Below are 18998 nucleotides of genomic sequence, written 5' to 3' on the forward strand. Positions count from 1 at the left end.
TCATAGCAGAGGAGCCTGATGTGGGGCTCGATCCCATAACGCTGGGATCACGCCCTGAGCCGAAGGCAGACACCTAACAACTGCGCCACCCAGGCGCCCCTCCAGCAAAGGTTTTAATTTCTTTCCAGATTCTTCAAAGACCAGTTTGTTCTTTCTTTGGATTCATTATCTCTCTACCGCTTTATGTGTGTTATATGAGCTAAAAGCCCAAGGTGTTAATCTGGGTGTTCACTCTCATGTGCAGGGGAAAAAGGTCAACAGTGTGTTTAGTCCAAGTTCAACAGGGTCAACCAGAACTTTCCTCTCATCTCAGCTCCGTTGGTGGAGGTCACAGATTGGCTTGAGACAAAGACCCTCAGATTTGAATTCTGAGGGTCTTTACTTTGGAAGTTCCTATTTTCTNCGCTGTGCCACCCAGGCGCCCCATGTTATTTTAAAGCTTTTTATGATGGAAGCTTTTTTTTTTAATTTTATTTTTATTTATTTGAAGAGATAGAGACAGCCAGCAAGAGAGGGAACACAAGCAAGGGGAGTGGGAGAGGAAGAAGCAGGCTCATAGCGGAGCGGAGGAGCCTGATGTGGGGCTCGATCCCATAACGCCGGGATCACGCCCTGAGCCAAAGGCAGACGCCCAACGACTGCGCCACCCAGGCACCCCTACAATGGAAACTTTTAAGCCACTTTTACATAGATTCATCATAATGCACCTTACTTAATTTTACTGTTTCTGTCTCATATAAGTGACTTGAGATCATCCAGAGCACGACTGCTTGAACTCTTCACCGATTTGAGCTGTAATCCAGAAATGATGAAGAATGCATCAGATTCCTATTTTTCACTTTTACAAGGTTAGTTATTTGTGGGCACTTCAGAGTTTTTAAAAAACAGCTTTGCAGAAATTCACATTTAATTCTTAGACTTTACAGATTTGAATAGTTTAGTCTTCTAGTCTGTATTCTTTGATATATTTGAGTTTCAGAAACTTGAGAATGTCAGGGTGGTATTGGTCCTTCTAACATTTTGAAAATTGAGTGGGTCCATATTTCATATTATGTTACCTTAGAAGAAGGTATGAGGTATAGAAGGGGAGAGGGGGGCTAGAGTTTTCTTCAGGTATCTGGATAAGTCATTATCTGAAAAAATTTCTTTTTTTTTTTTAAAAGATTTTATTTATTAATTTGACAGAGATAGAGACAGCCAGCGAGAGAGGGAACACAAGCAGGGGGAATGGGAGAGGAAGAAGCAGGCTCATAGCAGAGGAACCTGATGTGGGGCTCGATCCCACAACGCCGGGATCACGCCCTGAGCTGAAGGCAGACGCTTAACTGCTGTGCCACCCAGGCGCCCCATCTGAAAAAATTTCTAAACAGAATTCCTGTTATTTCTTCTAAAACTGAAATGTTCTACCTTTTTACAGGTTTCATAAATTCATTGGATGAATCTACCCAAGAAAGCAAGTTACGATATATTCAAAATTTCAAGTGGACTGATACATTACAAGGACAGGTTCCAAGGTAAGCAAGCTAACAGTACTAAATGGAAGCCATTTTTATAACTAGTTAGCCAGTGGTTAACCCGTGGCCTCTGTATTTGAAGAAACAGAACATAGATCCGATCAGCATTTTCTCGTATTAGGTAATTAGTTAAACAAATTTGACCTAAACTCTTAATACATTCTATTAAGAAAAATATAATTTATTTCTCTTGGACCAAATCTGTTTTTGAGATAATCAATACAAATGTTAACCAGACTTAAACACTCTTGGCTTTAACACACACAAAGAACAGTTTGGGAATTTGGAATCCAAATCTATCTTTTAGTCTTTGCCTGCCTTCGAGGAGAGCAAAATTTTGTTTTTCACCTAGTTTTCTTTTCTGATGGATAGTTCAGATGTCTTTGGTCAGTCTCTTTCTCTTTGTCCCCAGTTCCATCCCAGCTCCATACTTTTTTGAGTCATAGTTTTATTTTCTTTCTAATTTCTCTTCACTATGCTCTTTTAAAAAAATTTCTCCTCAGGGGCGCCTGGGTGGCACAGCGGTTAAGCATCTGCCTTCGGCTCAGGGCGTGATCCCGGTGTTATGGGATCGAGCCCCACATCAGGCTCCTCCGCTATGAGCCTGCTTCTTCCTCTCCCACTCTTGCTGCTTGTGTTCCCTCTCTCACTGGCTGTCTCTATCTCTGTCGAATAAATAAATAAAACCTTTAAAAAAAAAAAAATTTCTCCTCAGAACTTTAATCACTCACTTGAAACTAATCAGAAGAGGTCTAGTTACAACAGGAAACATCATAATGGTGCTAAATTTTTATTGAATTTTTTTTTAAACACCATTGTATTATTTAAATGACCATGTATCCAGATCTCAGTTTGCTGTAAAAAGTTGTATAAAGTCAGAAGGGAAAGAAGTGGAGCTTGCTGAGAGACCCAAGGCAGGCATTGCAGTGGAAAGAGTGGACTTTGGATTCCTACATATTCAGGTGCAATCTCAGGTCTCTGTGTGAACACCTGCTTCAACTCTGGGTTGGGGTTATAGATACAGGGCTTGTGTGAGGAACAAAATAGGCAAATTTATGGTAAGTGACTCAAGTAATGCCAGGTGTGTAATAGATATTTAGTAAATTGTTAGTTTCCTTCCTTCCTTGGCAATATTGTATATAGAATTCATAAATTTGGTAGTAAGTTGGGGGACTGTGGATTCTTTCCAAGTTTTAATATTCTGGGATACTAGTTTTCCAAGTCCTTGTTTTATGTTTTTCTTCACGTGACCCCTTTGTACTTCTAAAATTGAAGAATGTTTTTCTTCAAAAAGACATTTTTTAGAGTCAAACCTCTGTCGTTATTACATAACAAAACATTGGCGGATTCTAAAATGTTTTGCATTACATACATTTGGCACTTTTCCCCACCATGCCAGATTTTGATTCCTTGTGACAGCTTTTTTCCACGAATTTTATGAGACAGTGAAAAATTAGGTGATGAAGGCCTTAAGGAATGATACCCAGTATTCTCTACATCTGAGATTTTTAAGTTGCTTTATCTTTGATTGCTGTTTATTCAGTAGAAAGTATGCTGTGAATATATCTGTTCTGAAAAATGTTTTTTCAGCTATATATGTTCTGACTTCTAAGATGTGGTACAGTAGAAATGGAGTGTTTGGGAACAAGGCAGACTGAAATAAATGAAGGATAAGAAGGGAGACAGTTAATGAGACTTTATATAAATTAGCAAAACTATCTTATTATTTAAAGCTAAACTTATAAATTAGATATGCCTACCAGATTACCAGTTGTAATTCATTTGAAAGTTCTCAATGCTGAAAAGAATAAACTTTTTTTTTTTTTTTTAAAGATTTTGTTTATGTATTTGTCAGAGAGCACGCACAAAGCAGGGGGAGAAGCAGGCTCCCCGCTGAGCAAGGAGCCTGATGTCGGGCTCGATCCTAGGACCCTGGGATCATGACCAGAGCCGAAGGCAGATGCTTAACTTCCTGAGCCACCAGGCATCCCAAGAATAAACTTTTAAACTATGTGTTACAGTTTTTTTCAGTGAGGTAAAACGTTTTAAGTTTGTTCAGTGCTCGCTTGGGCAGCACATTACTAAAATTGGAACAGTAGAGAGATTAGCAGGGCCCCTTTTGGTAGGATGACACACAAATTTGTGAAGCATTCCATTAATAAAATACATAACTCATATTTTTGTGTATTATAACATATTAAACATGATAGTATGTAAGTTATCTTTGAATTGTGAGTGTTTTATAACACCCCTCCTTTTTTTAGTCTAAAAAGTTTCCCTGTCTCCATTCCTTTTATGAGGCAGCAGTTAAATAAAAAATGCAGAGTGGAGGGGCACCTGGGTGGCTTAGTCAGTTAGCATCCAGCTCTTGATTTTGGCTCAGGTTGTGATCTCAGGGTCATGAAATCAAGCCCTGCTTTGGGCTCCACCGCTCAGCAGGGAGTCTGCTTGAGATTCTCCTTCCCTCTCCCCTGCCCCTCCCCCCGCAAATGTGTGTGCCTGCCCATACCCTCTCTCTCAAATAAATAAAATCTTTAAAAAATACAAAGTGGGACCATGATTCTAGTTTCTTCCCTTTGGGTAATTTTTCTGTATTATGTGTATAAAATAAGGATATTACTTCTGTTCTCTTCATCATTTCAGATAAATGAGATAATATATAAAAAAAATTTTCAGGTTCTTATCAAAACAGGGATAATTAAAAATTAGTATTACCTTATTTGCTACATAAGTTCTTGTCATCCTCTTGGTGTCATATCTAGTAATAGAATCTGAAGAAAACAAGTAAGATGTGTGTAAGACCTTTTTCTTTGTGGTACACGTACTGACTAGCTTGGCAGTCAAAGTCTACCAGTTTCACGTCAGCTTGGCTTTTTGACCTCGATTTCTTTCTACAAACTCTGTGCTGCATCATGCTAGTTGGGTCACTACTCGCAGAAAAAAATGCTTTTCTTGTGCTTTAACAGCATCGTTCCCTTACCTGGGGTATCCTTCTGCCTCTCTCCTGGCCATCTCTCAAGGCATAACTCAGAGACTGTGTCTGCCATTAAACCTTCTTGACTCATTCTAGCCTGAAACAATCTCTCTTCTGAATGCCGTTGTTTTTAAATTGATAAAAGAACCACCCACTCCAGAATCAACTGGGTACTTAATTAAAAATACAGAGTCTGGGCCCCTCCTGGACTTTCTGATTCTCTGGAGTTGAGTCCCCATAATTTGTATTCTTAAAGCTAGTCTATGTACAGTGACCTTTGAGAACCTACTATTCTTATGTTTATTTTTATGGGCCATTATTTTTAGTCATTGAACACAAGGACTGTTTTCTTCATATTTCCAGTTCGCATATAGTCTTTTTATACTTTTGAGTTGGATGTGCAGTGGGCTTCTTATAGCAATGTCTCAGTAATTGACAGAACTTAATGACGCCCATGTTTATAATTCTAGTGCCCAGCAGGATGCTGTTTTTGAATTAATTTCCATGGGATTTAATGTAGCGTTATGGTATACCAAATATGCTTCAAGACTGGCTGGAAAAGAAAAGTAAGTCTAAAGGGGAGGGTTGTATACGTATGTGTTATTTTTCAAACATATGGAGATTTACTATTAAGTCTGGGCTATTGATAAAAAATACACTTCTGTAAAGTGAAAGGTTGCCTTGTAGTATGAGTGTTTTAAGTATCAATTATGGAGCCCAGTGTTAAAGGGGGAAAAAAAATTAATCTTGTCATGAGGAATGCCTTTCTAAATAATACCCCAAACCTAGCAAAGGAAAAAATAGAATACTTGACTGCATAAAAGTACCATAAACAAAGTTAAATGACAGTCAAAAAAATTGTGATGCATGTGACAGATTGTTTTTATAATGGAAAAGGAAAAGAAAAGATGGACAAATCATTTGAAAATAAGCGAAGGACATAAACAGGCAACTCAGAGAAAAGAAATACAAAGATGTGAAAGATGTTTTGAAGGATTCAAGAATTGCGAAATGAGATAAGATGCAATTTTTATAATAGTAAAAATGGGCGTTAGCAATGTGAACCTGGCAGCTGACAGCTGTGGTGCATCTGGTCATGCATAGAATATGCAGTCATTTAAACATGAAGTGGAGGGGCGCCCAGTGGCTCAGTCCGTGGAGCATGCGACTCTTGATCTCGGGGTTGTGAGTTTGAGCTCCACGTTGGGTGCAGAGATTACTCAAAAATAAAGTCTTAAAAAAATAAATAAAATAAAGTTCAATTATGTGTGCTGATGTAAAATTAACTCTAAAGTACTTAGATGATTAAAACAAGAGTAGAATAGCGAATATTATATATGTATTTTTTTTAAGTGTGTGCATACATTAAGTGTAGACCATTTTGCGCTTTTTAATGCACAGAAGATTATCTGGAAGTCCCAGCAACAAGCCTTTGTCCCAACCTATAGACAGGGTCTCTCTTTTTTTCATTTGTAGTGTCTTCTGTGGATATTTTCCATGTGCATTTGTTTCTAAGTGTCAGATTTTTTTAAAAGGGAGAAAACTAGTGGTGAGAAATACAAATGACTAATTTGATTTTATGATAATGCATTAGTTGTTGGTTTTAGTACAAGAAACAGGATTCATCCTCTAACTAATGTAACCACTATGTTAAAGCATAACAGAAGATGAAGCAAAAGAAGTCCATCGAAGCCTAAAAATTGCAGCGGGGATTTTTAAACATTTAAAGGTAAAATATAACAATAAAATACATTCCTAATGCGTTAATTCTTGAATAATTTTTCTTTCTTTGGGGGGTGGGGAAGGAATTATTTCACTTTGTAAAAAGATCCTAGTATAGGTTGTTTTTCTTACGTAGAATATTTTATTGATGATTGCAGCCAATTACAGAATATCAAATGTCTTCATTTTAGAAAATCATCAGTGAATTTTATAATTAAAAAATTCAAGATGTAATTCACTGGTTATTTTTTGTATCCCTTTGGTAAAGATAGAAAACGAAGTATGAAAATTGACGGTTCTTACCATTTCTCATTGCTGTCTGTGGCAGTTGCCAGGATAAATCACGATTCTGCAAAACTGAACTTCTGAGTGTATTCTCTGTATCTCCGTGAAAACGCTAGAGGGGCAATCAGTATGCACTAATTATATTAAATTTCCAGTGATGGAAATTCGGAGAAAGACTGATGTATTTAGCAATCAAGATTACCCCCACCTCATCCTAATTAAACCGCTATTTACTAAACACCTTCCAGAGGCCAGTGATGAATTTTCTCATGATAAAATAAGATGCTTTTACAGTGATTAAAAACCTGTGGTCCTGAGTTACCTATAGAATTGTAGACCTCTTTCTACTCTACAGTTATTAATATGAGTGAATAATTCTAGGTGTCATGCAAAAGAGAACTTCGGTTACTGTTTCAAACATTTTCTTTTTTTTTTTTTTAAAGATTTTATTTATTTGACAGAGAGATAGCCAGTGAGAAAGAGAACACAAGCAGGGGGAGTGGGAGAGGAAGAAGCAGGCCCCCAGCAGAGGAGCCCGATGTGGGGCTCGATCCCGGGACCCTGGGGTCACGCCCTGAGCCGAAGGCAGACGCTTAACGACTGAGCCACCCAGGCGCCCCTGTTTCAAACATTTTCTATGAAAATATAGCTTGCATATCGAAGCTGTCTATTTTGCAAATGTTATCAAGTTTTGCAAATGCATATGAGAAGCTTTAAAAATTTTAGTGTATGGGAGATTTTGTTCTCTAGAAGCTTAGTATCACTCCTTTTTACACAACTTTGGTGTCCTGAATTTTTTTGTTGTTTAGGATTTTTTCTTAAAGACTTTTAAAAAAGCTTTTATTATTTTTAATTTTAATTTTTTTAATCTGTTTTTAATATTTATTTGAGAGAGAGAGAGAGCAGGGGACGGGAGGGGCAGAGGTAGAGAGAAACCCAAGCAGACTCCATGCTGAGCCACGGAGCCTGACAGGGGCTTGATCTCTGAGATCACAACCAGAGCTGAAACCAAAAGTCATACATTTAACTGACAGCGCCACCCAGGTACCCCAAGATTTTATTTTTAAGTCATCCTACACCCAAGGTGGGGCTTGAACTCACACCCCTGAGATCAAGAGGGTCTACTGGCTGAGCCAGCCAGGCACCCCCTGAATTTCTGATAAATTCCCAAATTGAATGTCTCATAACTTCCATTTTGTTCATCTCTGACACCTGGGTTAAAATAAAATGTGACTTCTTTGTTGTTTTTCTTTCTTTCTCAGGAAAGTCATATCCCAAAGCTTATTACACCTGCAGAAAAGGGGAGGGATTTAGAGGCACGACTACTAGAAGCTTATGTTGTCCAGTGTCAAGCGGAAGCTCAAGAAGGTATCCTAAATATTGTAAGATCTTTTTTTTTCAAGAAATTTCTATTGGTATCTAATTTTTTTTTTTAATCAGAATTAACTGGATTTGAGTCTTGCATTTGAGAAATTTATAGTGAGGAACAGCTTCACCTTCAGCATTTGCCTTCATGGATAGTTAGCAGGAAAAGGCCTTGCAGTTTAATGGCTCTTTTAAGAAGGATTTTGATGTCCTGCCATTTCTGACAACATCAGATTAATTCTTTATCTCCTCTTTTCCCTCTCTACCTTGCTCTTTCTTTTTTCTCTTCCACTGTTTGGCTTGCCTTTAAATCTTTACCTTTCAGTGGCAGGAAATAAATGAGGATTCCAGTAAAACCAATTAAGAAACTCTGTAGATTCTTTGTTTTTCTTTATTTTAAATTCTGGTGCGCTGGAAGTCTTTGTTTTCCTCTGATATGCTGTTTTGTAGTAGTAATTTTTTGTGATTAGCTAGTAATTGGCTGGTGATTTCAAGAAGCAGTATCAGAACCAGCAAGCTCATTGTTTTTGGTTTATGTTTGCATTTCTGTAACTTACTTTTAGTGTAAAATTCTTAACAAACTATTAAAATTCCAAATAGATTGTTGGCCTGTCTTTTCTTATTGTAATTAATGCAAGTAAACTTAATTACACATTCACTTTCTTGTGCTTTGGTTATAGTAACAATTGCTCGAGCAATTGAACTGAAACACGCTCCTGGACTGATTGCAGCGCTGGCGTATGAAACTGCCAACTTCTATCAGAAAGCTGGTGAGTTTATAATTCTCTTGTGACAGTTTTAGTCTTTAGATTTTCAGGTTAAACTCTTGGGTTAATAGGGAACAAGCAAAACAACAAGATTCTCAGATTGTTTCGTCATTTGCAAAACTGGAATAATGTCTGCGTTGTTTTATTATCTTGTTTAAAAGAACGAGAACTGTTCAGTTAATATGCTACATAAGTTTTCATGGAAAGGACAGAGCAATCCTTCTTAACCAGTTATATGTAATAACCATACAGGTGTTTTAGTTTTGAAGTTTTTGTGAACTTAATAATAACCTTATAGTTGCTGTCATTAAATACTGAACTCCAGAGAATTAACTAACCTGTAGTTTAACTGTTAGCAGGCTTGAAGTTGGGACTAGAGCTCAGGTCTTCTCATGAGCCTATTATTCTTTTCATTCACTTAGGAAACAAGGATTTGTTTCTATTTATGGGATGATTACAATTTTAGTTGCTAGCTATACAAAGATCTGTGCAACAGATTTACAGTCTGGGGAAGGTAACAAACACATAGGCACATTATTATAGCGTAAAATAAGATGTCATTACAGCAGTGTAATAACCAAAGGATCTAGGCATGTTAGAGGAGATTGTCTAGGGGAAGGTGGCGTTTGAGCGTTTCTTTGAAACATGAATAGAAGTTCCGAGTTTGCTAGGAAGCTTTACCATATGGGAAGAGTAGAACATTCTGTAGTACATACGGAGATAAGAAAGAATTTAGCACATTCTGGGACCTTTAAACAGATGCCTTAGCGGAAACACAGGATGAGTGATAGGAGAGAAGGTTAGGAAAGTGTGCATGTGTGAAATCTGCATTGGTTTGTAAGCCTATCTAAGAAGTTTGATTTTTATTTGGTAGATAATGGGGATCCATTAAGAGATATGAAGCAAATCTGACTTGATTGGATTTGAATTTAAGAAAGATCCCTCTAATTGCAAGATGAGAAATGTGTTAGGCAAGATTCAGTGCTGTGGTGATAGACCAGTGAGGAGAGTGTCCGTGTTTCTGACTTGGGTGACCACAGTACGCATTGCTATGTTATATAGCTTTAAGAGAACAGACAGTAAAACAGTATGTAATTTGTGTTTTCTTGAAGTTCTACTTTTATCATTATCTTAATTTTGTTACATTAACCATCAAAAGACATACCATGGTATTTAAACAATCTTATTATGTAGTTAAAATACAGTGATGGGGAAATACTTTAAAGCAAAGTTTTTTTTGGAAGATATGTAAATGCTTGAGTTTAGACTTGAATGGCATTCTGCTTTTAGCATCTGAACACATGATCTAAAAGTCTTCTAGCGAATCAGGGTGAAATTATATTTTGCTTTTTAAAATGTAACTTTAGATCATACTTTATCCAGTTTGGAGCCTGCATATTCTGCTAAATGGAGAAAATATCTTCACTTGAAAATGTGTTTCTACGCAGCTTATGTAAGTATTTATAACCTGAAAAACAATGTAAATTACTGTCTTTCCAGCCCCTTGAGCGCTAGGTCTGTCATCTTGCCAGACTCTTAACCTGCGTTTTACAGTAACAGACAGCTCTCAGTAAGTGTTCAGGGACAGTGCCGCCATTGTGAGCTGAAGTGGGTGGAAGGAGATGATGTAGAATTGTGGAACTGGGTTATAGCAGTGGAATTACTGTTTGAGCGACACCGACTTTTAGGCTGGAATCTTCCACCTGCTTATCCAGAATCCTCTCTTTTCATCTCGTACATTGAAAAAGGTATTTACTGATTCTGATCGTAAGGCTTACCACTCAATATGTCACCTGGATCTGCACAGAACCATTAATAAGCACTCTTTGAGAAGTTACTTATCAGTCTCTTACACCCACCAAACAAACTTACTTGTATTTTGGTTAGAATATCATGTGAGAGATAATCAAACACCTTTTTTGGATCCAGGTTGATATTTTATTTCTTATACCTGAAAAATCTGTTTTCAGGCATACAGTGTTGGACCATTTACAGTCCCTGCCTTTAAAGAGTGAGCATGTACTACAGGCTGATAACATTTCTCTTGACAACTGTTTAGTCATTAGCCTTAGAATCCTCCCTCCCTCTCCCTCTGCTTTAGCGCCGCAGTTTCCCCTCCTTTATCTGCTATGCCCAAATTGTAAAAACAGATTTCATTATTCAGAAATATTTTTTGCTCCTAGCCCATAGTTAGAAGGTTAGTTTGGCTCAAAACTTGACATAATCCCATTTTTTATACTAACAGAGATTGGGGGAAGCTTATTCAAGTAAAGAAGTGTAAGGGGTTGCATTGATACTTTCAGCAGCGGACAAAGGCGCTCATTCATCTGATGCATATGTAAAACAATGATAGCAGAACGCAGCATTTGCAGAGAGAATGAATAAAAATTTGTTTCTTTATCAGGCTTACTGTTACCACGGTCAGACTTTGTTGGCTAGTGATAAATGTGGTGAAGCAATCAGGTCTCTCCAAGAAGCAGAAAAATGTAAGTATTCCTGCCAGAATATTAACTCCCTTTTTGAAAACAAATGTTTTATCGTAAAAGGAAGTAAGCAGTTAAAAGAGATTTTGGCTGAGTTCATGAAAGAGAATAGGATCGAGTGAGGGAATTGGACAGAGAGAAACAAAGTTTCAAAAGCCAAAAAAATCTGGAGAAAATACCCCCTTTCCCATTACACTGTTACTGGTATTGTTGTCATATTAGGTAAGGAGCCGAAAAGTTCCTGTTATCTCTGATTCAATGCCTTTTTAGTACAGTCAATAATTATAATCAAATGATTTTATATCTCTTTCACATGCAGTTTATGCAAAGGCAGAAGCATTGTGCAAAGAATATGGAGAAACCAAAGGACCTGGACCAACGGTCAAACCTTCAGGACACTTATTCTTTAGGAAACTTGGAAATCTTGTGAAGAATACCCTAGAGAAATGTCAGAGAGAAAATGGATTTATGTGGGTACAGCTCGGTATTATTTTAGTAACATTAATACAGTATATGTATTTATAATTATAATGTTTAAATATTTATATTGTGTCCGTAATCTCAGTTTCTTTTAGTCTCTACCCCCAAGATTTTATGTCAGATTGCATTTAAGTTTAACTCTAATTTTCTCTTTAAATTGGTAATAATGTGCCCTTGTGTTGGACCTGACTTTATTCTGCTTCTGATGATGATATATAAAAGCAGATTTTAAAATTAAACGTAAGTTATTAACATATAGCTCGCTTATAGTGTCTTAATTTTCTCTTAACTTTGCCTCCCTGCTGTTTCTTCCTCATATGTTATATACAGCTTCTCTCCTCCCTTCGCATATTCATCTCACTCTGGTTGCAGCTGCTTGTAAAGCAGGGAAATGGATTTTCTGTCAATCCTGCCTAGTCCTATCAAGCAGTTTTCCATTGTTTAGTCAGCACTGTTCGAACTGTAGATCATCACCTGTGTAGGTTGGGAGAATCAATTTTGTCCCCGCTTTTATCTCTGTGTTCTTCCCTTTTATTCTGCATCTGGTCACACTGAGCTCTTTTACTTGCTTTAAACACGCCTAGTATAACTTCCATCGCTTCTTTTGGGAAAGCGTTCCTGAACCACCCCCGCCCCCCAGCATTGGGGTTAGTTGCCCCTGTTTCGTGTTCTCACGGTGTACAACATCTATTACAGCTTGAGTCCGATGCTCTGTTGTCGACAAGTTCTCCTGTTTCGTCTACGCATGCAAGCTACACGAGGCAGGAAAATCTGGTCTTATTCATGATTAAATTGTCTTTCTTTCGCACAGGGCCTTGAACATAGTAGACACTCAAGCCATTGACGAGTGAATGAATTGCTGTTTAAATTGCTTTTTGCAGTTACTTTCAGAAAATTCCAACAGAAGCTCCACAACTGGAACTCAAAGCAAATTACGGTCTCGTAGAGCCTGTACCTTTTGAATTTCCTCCTACAAGTGCGCACTGGACACCAGACACACTGGCCGCGTTTGATCTCACGAAGAGACCCAAGGATGACAGTGTACGAGATTGGCTTTCTACCGTTTGTTCACAGAAGTTCAAAAGGAGAATTCAGAATGAGCATTTTGATATTTTTCTCTACTTAGTAAATCTGTACATTTGTCTGAATGTTAAATTGACTGCCGTGTTTGTTGTAATGTGTGTTGTCGAACTCTCTCAGAGATAAGATCTCTAGGCCTTCATTATCTTTTGATTTTCTATGTAATTGAGGTTGTTTTCAAACACAGTTATCTTGCCTTTCTGTAGTTTATCGAGCCTCCTTGAAGAATAGTGTGGGAGAAGAGGTCTCAAACGCGTGGCTTGTCCGTGTTTATATTGCTATAGCAATACTTTGTTTTTGATTTAGCATACTGCAGGGTATTTAAAGATTTGATCTCATTTCAACATTCCATGAAGTCATCCAGGGGTAAAATAAGACTGCTTTTATTCATTTATATCTAAGTACATCTAGGTGTACTAAATCAAATAGTAGATTAAGTGGAAAATTTGAGGCTTGTTTGCCAAAAGAGTAGGGTTCTGAATAAAAGGAATGGGAATTAATTTGCAGCCATAGCTCTTTCCTTGAAATGTTTTTATGTAATTTCATAATATAATTTTTTAAATATAATTTCCTACCCATTCTAAAACCATTACTACTTAAAATGACTATCTTTTCATCCTGTTCAGCCTCTAAAATAATGCTGCAGGAGGTAGCCTGTTACTACCATGAGGTATTTTCACACTTAAGAGTTCCGCCTGCGGGGCGCCTGGGTGGCACAGCGGTTAAGCGTCTGCCTTCAGCTCAGGGCGTGATCCCAGCGTTATGGGATCGAGCCCCACATCAGGCTCCTCTGCTATGAGCCTGCATCTTCCTCTCCCACTCCCCTGCTTGTGTCCCCCCTCTCGCTGGCTGTCTCTATCTCTGTCAAATAAATAAATAAAATCTTAAAAAAAAAAAAAAAAAGCTCTATTTTCTAGTTAAGTACTATATTAAAAAAAAAAAAAAAGAGTTCCGCCTGCGTAGATTCATCACTCAGTTTCTCCCTCTTCAGAAAGAGTAAGAGCACCATTAGCTTGACGTTTCCCTACCCGTCTAGGGTCTCCTCTTCACTGGAATGTTGCTTTCTGGTTATGTCTTGAATTGGTACATAACTTCTGGAAGAGCTGTGTTAATCTCAGTATTGTATAATGAATACAGCATCTCTTAAAAGTCTAAGGTGGAAAAGATCTAGTGTTTGTTTTCCAAATCTTAGTTTATGTATTTAACACTGTGTTTCTTTTCTCCCTAGACCAAACCCAAACCAGAAGAAGTGAAACCTGTCAAAGAACCAGATATCAAACCTCAGAAGGACACGGGCTGCTCCATCTCCTAATGCACACCGATCAGTGTGCACTTTGAGTTTCTCCACCAGTAGATAAGACGACAAACCATGGAACTTCCGCTCCTAGTTCTTGCAGTGTTTGCTCTGAAGCCTGTAGAACGATTTCGTACATTCGGAGGGAATCTGCCTTCAGTTTATTTGTTCTTGACTTTTAATGTAGTAGGGATGTTTCATGCTTTGTTTCCAGACTCCTTTTTAATCAGGACAACATGTAAAAGATTTTATTGTGTCTCTGAAGGGCATATTTGGTTGTTGGTTTTTGTCTCCGAACTCTGGGTAGTCATAAGTTTCTGGTTAATATATTATAGGCTCGAATCATGTGGTTTCAGATCTGTTTTTCTATCTTCACATGCAAAAAAGTTTATTTTCCTTTCTCTTATTTGATGCCAGAAGAATGACAAGAGTTCGTTTTTAACCGAGAGTTGTTTCCCCTTCACCATTGTGTTGTCACACAGACTTGTTATGTTCAGAGTCTCCTGTCTTTCTGGTAGAAAAGCCATTTATTGTTGAAGGTCAGAAAATCTTCATAACAAATCCCTTACATATGTCAGAAGCTATAATTTGTTCAAAAATCAGTGTTTATAGGTATTTTGAGACCATTTAAGAATTTACTCCAGGGGCACCTGGCTGGCTCAGTGAGGGGAGCATGTGACTCTTGATCTCGGGGTTCTGAGTTCAAGCCCCATGTTGGACATAGAGATAACTCAAATAAATAAATAAATCTTAAAAAAAAAAAAAGGCACATACTCCTATTCTGGTAGTCCTGCACTTTATTTCAGTCTCAATAAACCTAGTGATTTTTACAAGTACCTTTCCTAATGGGTTTTTTTACTTAGAGGACAGGACTTTGTAACAGCTCTTAACACCGGATAAAGATTTTTTTGCAGAAGTGAGATATTGCATGATGTAAAGAAGAAACTTTAAACCTAANCTTAAAAAAAAAAAAAAGGCACATACTCCTATTCTGGTAGTCCTGCACTTTATTTCAGTCTCAATAAACCTAGTGATTTNAAATCTTAAAAAAAAAAAAAGGCACATACTCCTATTCTGGTAGTCCTGCACTTTATTTCAGTCTCAATAAACCTAGTGATTTTTACAAGTACCTTTCCTAATGGGTTTTTTTACTTAGAGGACAGGACTTTGTAACAGCTCTTAACACCGGATAAAGATTTTTTTGCAGAAGTGAGATATTGCATGATGTAAAGAAGAAACTTTAAACCTAAACAAGATAGGCTCTCCTGAATTACACTGGTAACTCAACATTTTGGCGACAGTAGTTATGGTAAAACGCCTTTGTTACCTAACTTCAGTGTGCATTGTTTCTATATGGTTTTCTAATACACACGTCCTATCCAGATTGTATTGCTTTGGGCCAAAGGCCATAACAAAAACTTAAAGAGCAAGCATACGGTATACAAATAGCTTATAATATTTGAAACAGTTTAGCATATACACAAACCTAGGAAATAGTGGATGCGTAATACTTTAACAAAAGTCACACATCTGTAGGTGTATCTTTTGATTATTCTTTGGGGTGTTAGCTAATTTTCCTAACGTAAGTGACGGATTGGTTCACTTAATATAGAAATAATAATAGTGTGTATTGGGAGCTTACTAGTGCCAGGCCCTCTGCTGAACACTTAGATAAACTATTGAATCCACACAGCAATAAGTAAATCTGCATAAAGTGTTAAAATAGTAATAAACATTTCATTATGAAGAATAAATAGGGGCGCCTAGCTGGCTCAGTTGGCAGGACATACAACTCTTGATCTCAGGGTCGTGAGTTCGAGCCCCATGTTGGGTATAGAGGTTACTAAAAGAAGAGATTATGCCTATCTGAATCAATATTGTGTTCAAACAAATGATTACTTACATTATAGTTTTCACTCTTGAAAATACATAGAATCAGTGAGGGTTTTTTTAAAATATGTGGAAATGCTAATTACCCCTCACTGTATAACGTTTAATGTTTGAAGCTGCAGATTCTAATAAGTGGAGTAATAACCGGACAGACATTTAATTTTATTTTGCTGTGTATAGAAAAAATACTTTAATTAAATTTCATGTATTTCGTGTGCTACTACAGAATCATTGGTTTGCCGTATGCCGTTTACTGACAACACTTGAAGCACTGCTTGATGCCAACTTGTTGCTCTTGGCCTGTAGGACCTACCTTATCTTGGGTACCAGTGCTTAACCTAGTTAACTAAATTTTCACATTGACATTTTGTGAATCATACTACCATATATGGAATGAAAACATGTCATACAGTCAGTGCTTCTGTAAAATGCAGGAAATACTGGTATTACTTTAAATCATTAATTGGCAACTTCGACATGAGCAAGTAATAAATATCGTGTTGACTCAGCACAAGTGACACTTTGTGACTAGAATCCCTTATTATTTATCATATTCTCTAAAATGGTGTTGGAAATTTTTAGAAGCTAACAGTTGTAAAGCAGTTGCATGAAGGCTGTAGAGGGATGTAACTTTGTGTTAACTATGCATAGTTTCATAGTTTAAGCTAGATAATGACACTAAATACTCTGCTAAAAGTGCTGTTTGTATAATGAATTATCTATGAAAATAAAAGTGATTTTACTTAACAATTTCATTGGGATTTTGGTTTTTGACAAATATTTTTAGATCTATTAAACCAGTAACCATTAACACAACACAAAAACCCTAATTCTTCCCAGGAACGTTTTCCGATGACAGACACACGTGCGTCAGTTGTTTCACGCCACAGGGGTTCATCAAAGATCCAACACTCCTTGACCTTTCTGGTTTCTATTTATGTTTATTGGTGCTTACACCTCTGAAGCTCAAAGTAGGATTTCCGTTGGCCTGTGTCTGCCTCACTCGTGTTATCCAGTGCGACGCAGTGGTGTGTTCTGTGGGAAACGGCTAGAGAGCCCTCTGTACTAAACTGTGCTTTGGAAACTTGAGGTGGCATTTTCGGTGCTATAGAAATGTACTGAGACATAAAACCCCATTCAAAAATCTTACTTTCCAGAGTGCTTTAGAAAATACCGCATTTTTAATCTCTTAATGTGTATATAAAAATAAATTTGTGGGCGTCTGGGTGGTTCACTCAGTTAAGTGACTGCCATCTGCTCAGGTCATGATCCCAGGGCCCTGGGATCAGGATAGATCCCCGCGGCAGGCTCCCTGCTCAGTGGGGAGTCCAGTTCCTCTCTCTCTGCTATCCCCCTCCCCCCCATTGTGCTCTCTCTCAAATAAAATCTTAAAAAACTTGCAATGCCATTTGGGTTAGCATAATTTTGTGTCTAAAGACTTGATAATTTGAGTCATTCGCTTAGAATTTACATTTTAATTTTATTTTTAAAGATTTTATTAGAGCACAAGTCGGGGAGAGGAGCAGAGGGAGAGGGAGAAGCAGACTCTGCACTGAGCCCCATGCCCAGTCCGATCCCAAGAGATTGAGATCATGACCTGAGCCGAAGGCAGATGCTTAACTGACTGAGCCACCCAGGCACCACAACATCTTCATTTTTAAACATGTTTTAGTAGTAAACGAAAGGGACTAAATTAAGGGGAGCCTACTGTGAAGTACTGAACAAAAACCCACTTATCCAAAAGGCCAAAGCTATCACTTAAATGCAATTCAATATATTTAAAACCTTCGATATGCTTGAGGTAGGTGTGAGTTCATGCTCTCATTCAGAGTGCTCCCTAGAAAAAACGTTTGTTCAGCGGTAGCTTGAGTTTTATTCTCTAAAAAATTTCTTTTAAAGTTTTGCTCATTTATGTAATACCTACACCTGCCCAACATGGGGCTTGAACTCATCCGGTCAGGTGCCCCTTGGGTTTTTACTGTCTAGAGCTTCTCAACTAGTTTCCCTCAAGCTACTAATCTCAGCCAACTCAGCCTCTCTGTTGGGCAGAGTGTAAGATGGCTGGAGCTCCCAGGCTGGTCACCTCGAGAATTTCAGAGAATTTCCTACATCCTCTACCACGACATAGAAAAAGTTGAGAAATGCCCTCAGTAATGTCTCTGTATCCACAGTGATTGGGTGCACGATTGTGCACGCTCCAATACTGAAAATAAAGATACAAAAGTCCTGCCAGGTAATGTTCTGTCAGCAATTCTCACGGGGAACAGTGGTTGGTTGATAGACGTGTTCATCTTTCCTCAGCTCACTTAATTCCTCGCTCCACCCTGCCCGCTCCCCCTCTAGGGTGAGTCACGGATTGGAGCCGGCCGTTTTCCTCACATTTCATGGCGGGTAGATGCCGGTAGTGAACCCTGCTGTGTGAAGTGGGGCTTTGGCTGTCCAGGCCTGTGTTCAGCAGAGGCTCGATCTTCAGACCCCTCTGGGGAAGGGGGCGCAGTGGAGGCTGGGAGTACCTGCCCTGGCCCCGTTAGCTCCTGCAGAGCTAACTACCCCACGGGGCTGCTCTGCTGTGTTTGAACCTGGTTCACCAGAAAACATGTCTCGATTAATGAAAACTGAAAGAACTCTGGGAAATTTTAGGTATGATGTCTTCCTGAGATTAATGCCGAGGTGTGGAACTAGTGCCTTATTTTGTTGGGACAGATTCCCATGCTGTGTTCCAGTGGGAGTTAATGAAATGATCAACGTGTAAAGGTAATGAGAAAAATATTAAACAAAAGGCAGCCATTTTAGCATCAGGAATAAAGCCAATTACAAGTCTGTTCCTTTTTTTCCACTCTATTATATAATCGCTCCCCCCTACACCTGTTCAAATGATCTAAACAGATGGTTCATTTATTAAACAAATACTGAGTTCCAGCCTCCTCTCCGTGGGGGCAGGAGATAGAGCAGGAAGCACACAGGTAAAGCCCCTCCCACTCTGGCCAGAGGACAGGCTGCAGGAAGGGGAGAGGGAGACAAGTGAAATACAGAGTATGTTCAATGATGGTAAGGACTAAAGAGACCCAATAGCGAGGTAGACTGTTGAGTGGTGGTGGCGGTGGTGAGGGGAACGGGAAGGGGCCTCCAGCGACAGAGTTGCTC

At 38.4% G+C, this 18998-nt stretch overlaps 1 protein-coding gene, 1 long non-coding RNA gene and 1 other non-coding gene across 4 annotated transcripts in view; 2 read left to right on the forward strand and 1 right to left on the reverse strand.

Moving 5' to 3' along the window:
- BROX (BRO1 domain and CAAX motif containing) overlaps window positions 1-14800 on the forward strand; it is a 19874-nt gene extending 5074 nt beyond the window's left edge. For both annotated transcript variants that reach the window (XM_002914179.4, XM_011218049.3), the window contains exons 3-13: window positions 742-848; window positions 1418-1514; window positions 4959-5054; window positions 6145-6217; window positions 7758-7863; window positions 8541-8630; window positions 9995-10080; window positions 11032-11113; window positions 11430-11580; window positions 12472-12631; window positions 13899-14800. In XM_002914179.4, the coding sequence (XP_002914225.1) occupies window positions 742-848; window positions 1418-1514; window positions 4959-5054; window positions 6145-6217; window positions 7758-7863; window positions 8541-8630; window positions 9995-10080; window positions 11032-11113; window positions 11430-11580; window positions 12472-12631; window positions 13899-13982 (1132 nt within the window). In that variant the 3' untranslated portion in view covers window positions 13983-14800. The remainder of the gene's footprint in view (window positions 1-741; window positions 849-1417; window positions 1515-4958; window positions 5055-6144; window positions 6218-7757; window positions 7864-8540; window positions 8631-9994; window positions 10081-11031; window positions 11114-11429; window positions 11581-12471; window positions 12632-13898) is intronic.
- Window positions 3574-3676, forward strand: LOC117803593. Its single transcript, XR_004627537.1, has one exon. It is a non-coding gene; the product is annotated as a U6 spliceosomal RNA (small nuclear RNA).
- Window positions 14801-14822: 22 nt separating the features above from the next.
- On the reverse strand, window positions 14823-15274 carry LOC117803469. The gene is made up of 2 exons (XR_004627391.1): window positions 15211-15274; window positions 14823-14917 (listed from the first exon to the last, which is right to left on the reverse strand). It is a non-coding gene; the product is annotated as an uncharacterized LOC117803469 (long non-coding RNA).
- Window positions 15275-18998: the final 3724 nt, after the last annotated feature.

This window comes from Ailuropoda melanoleuca, chromosome 8 (genome assembly GCF_002007445.2).
Source record: "Ailuropoda melanoleuca isolate Jingjing chromosome 8, ASM200744v2, whole genome shotgun sequence".
Lineage (NCBI taxonomy): Eukaryota > Metazoa > Chordata > Mammalia > Carnivora > Ursidae > Ailuropoda > Ailuropoda melanoleuca.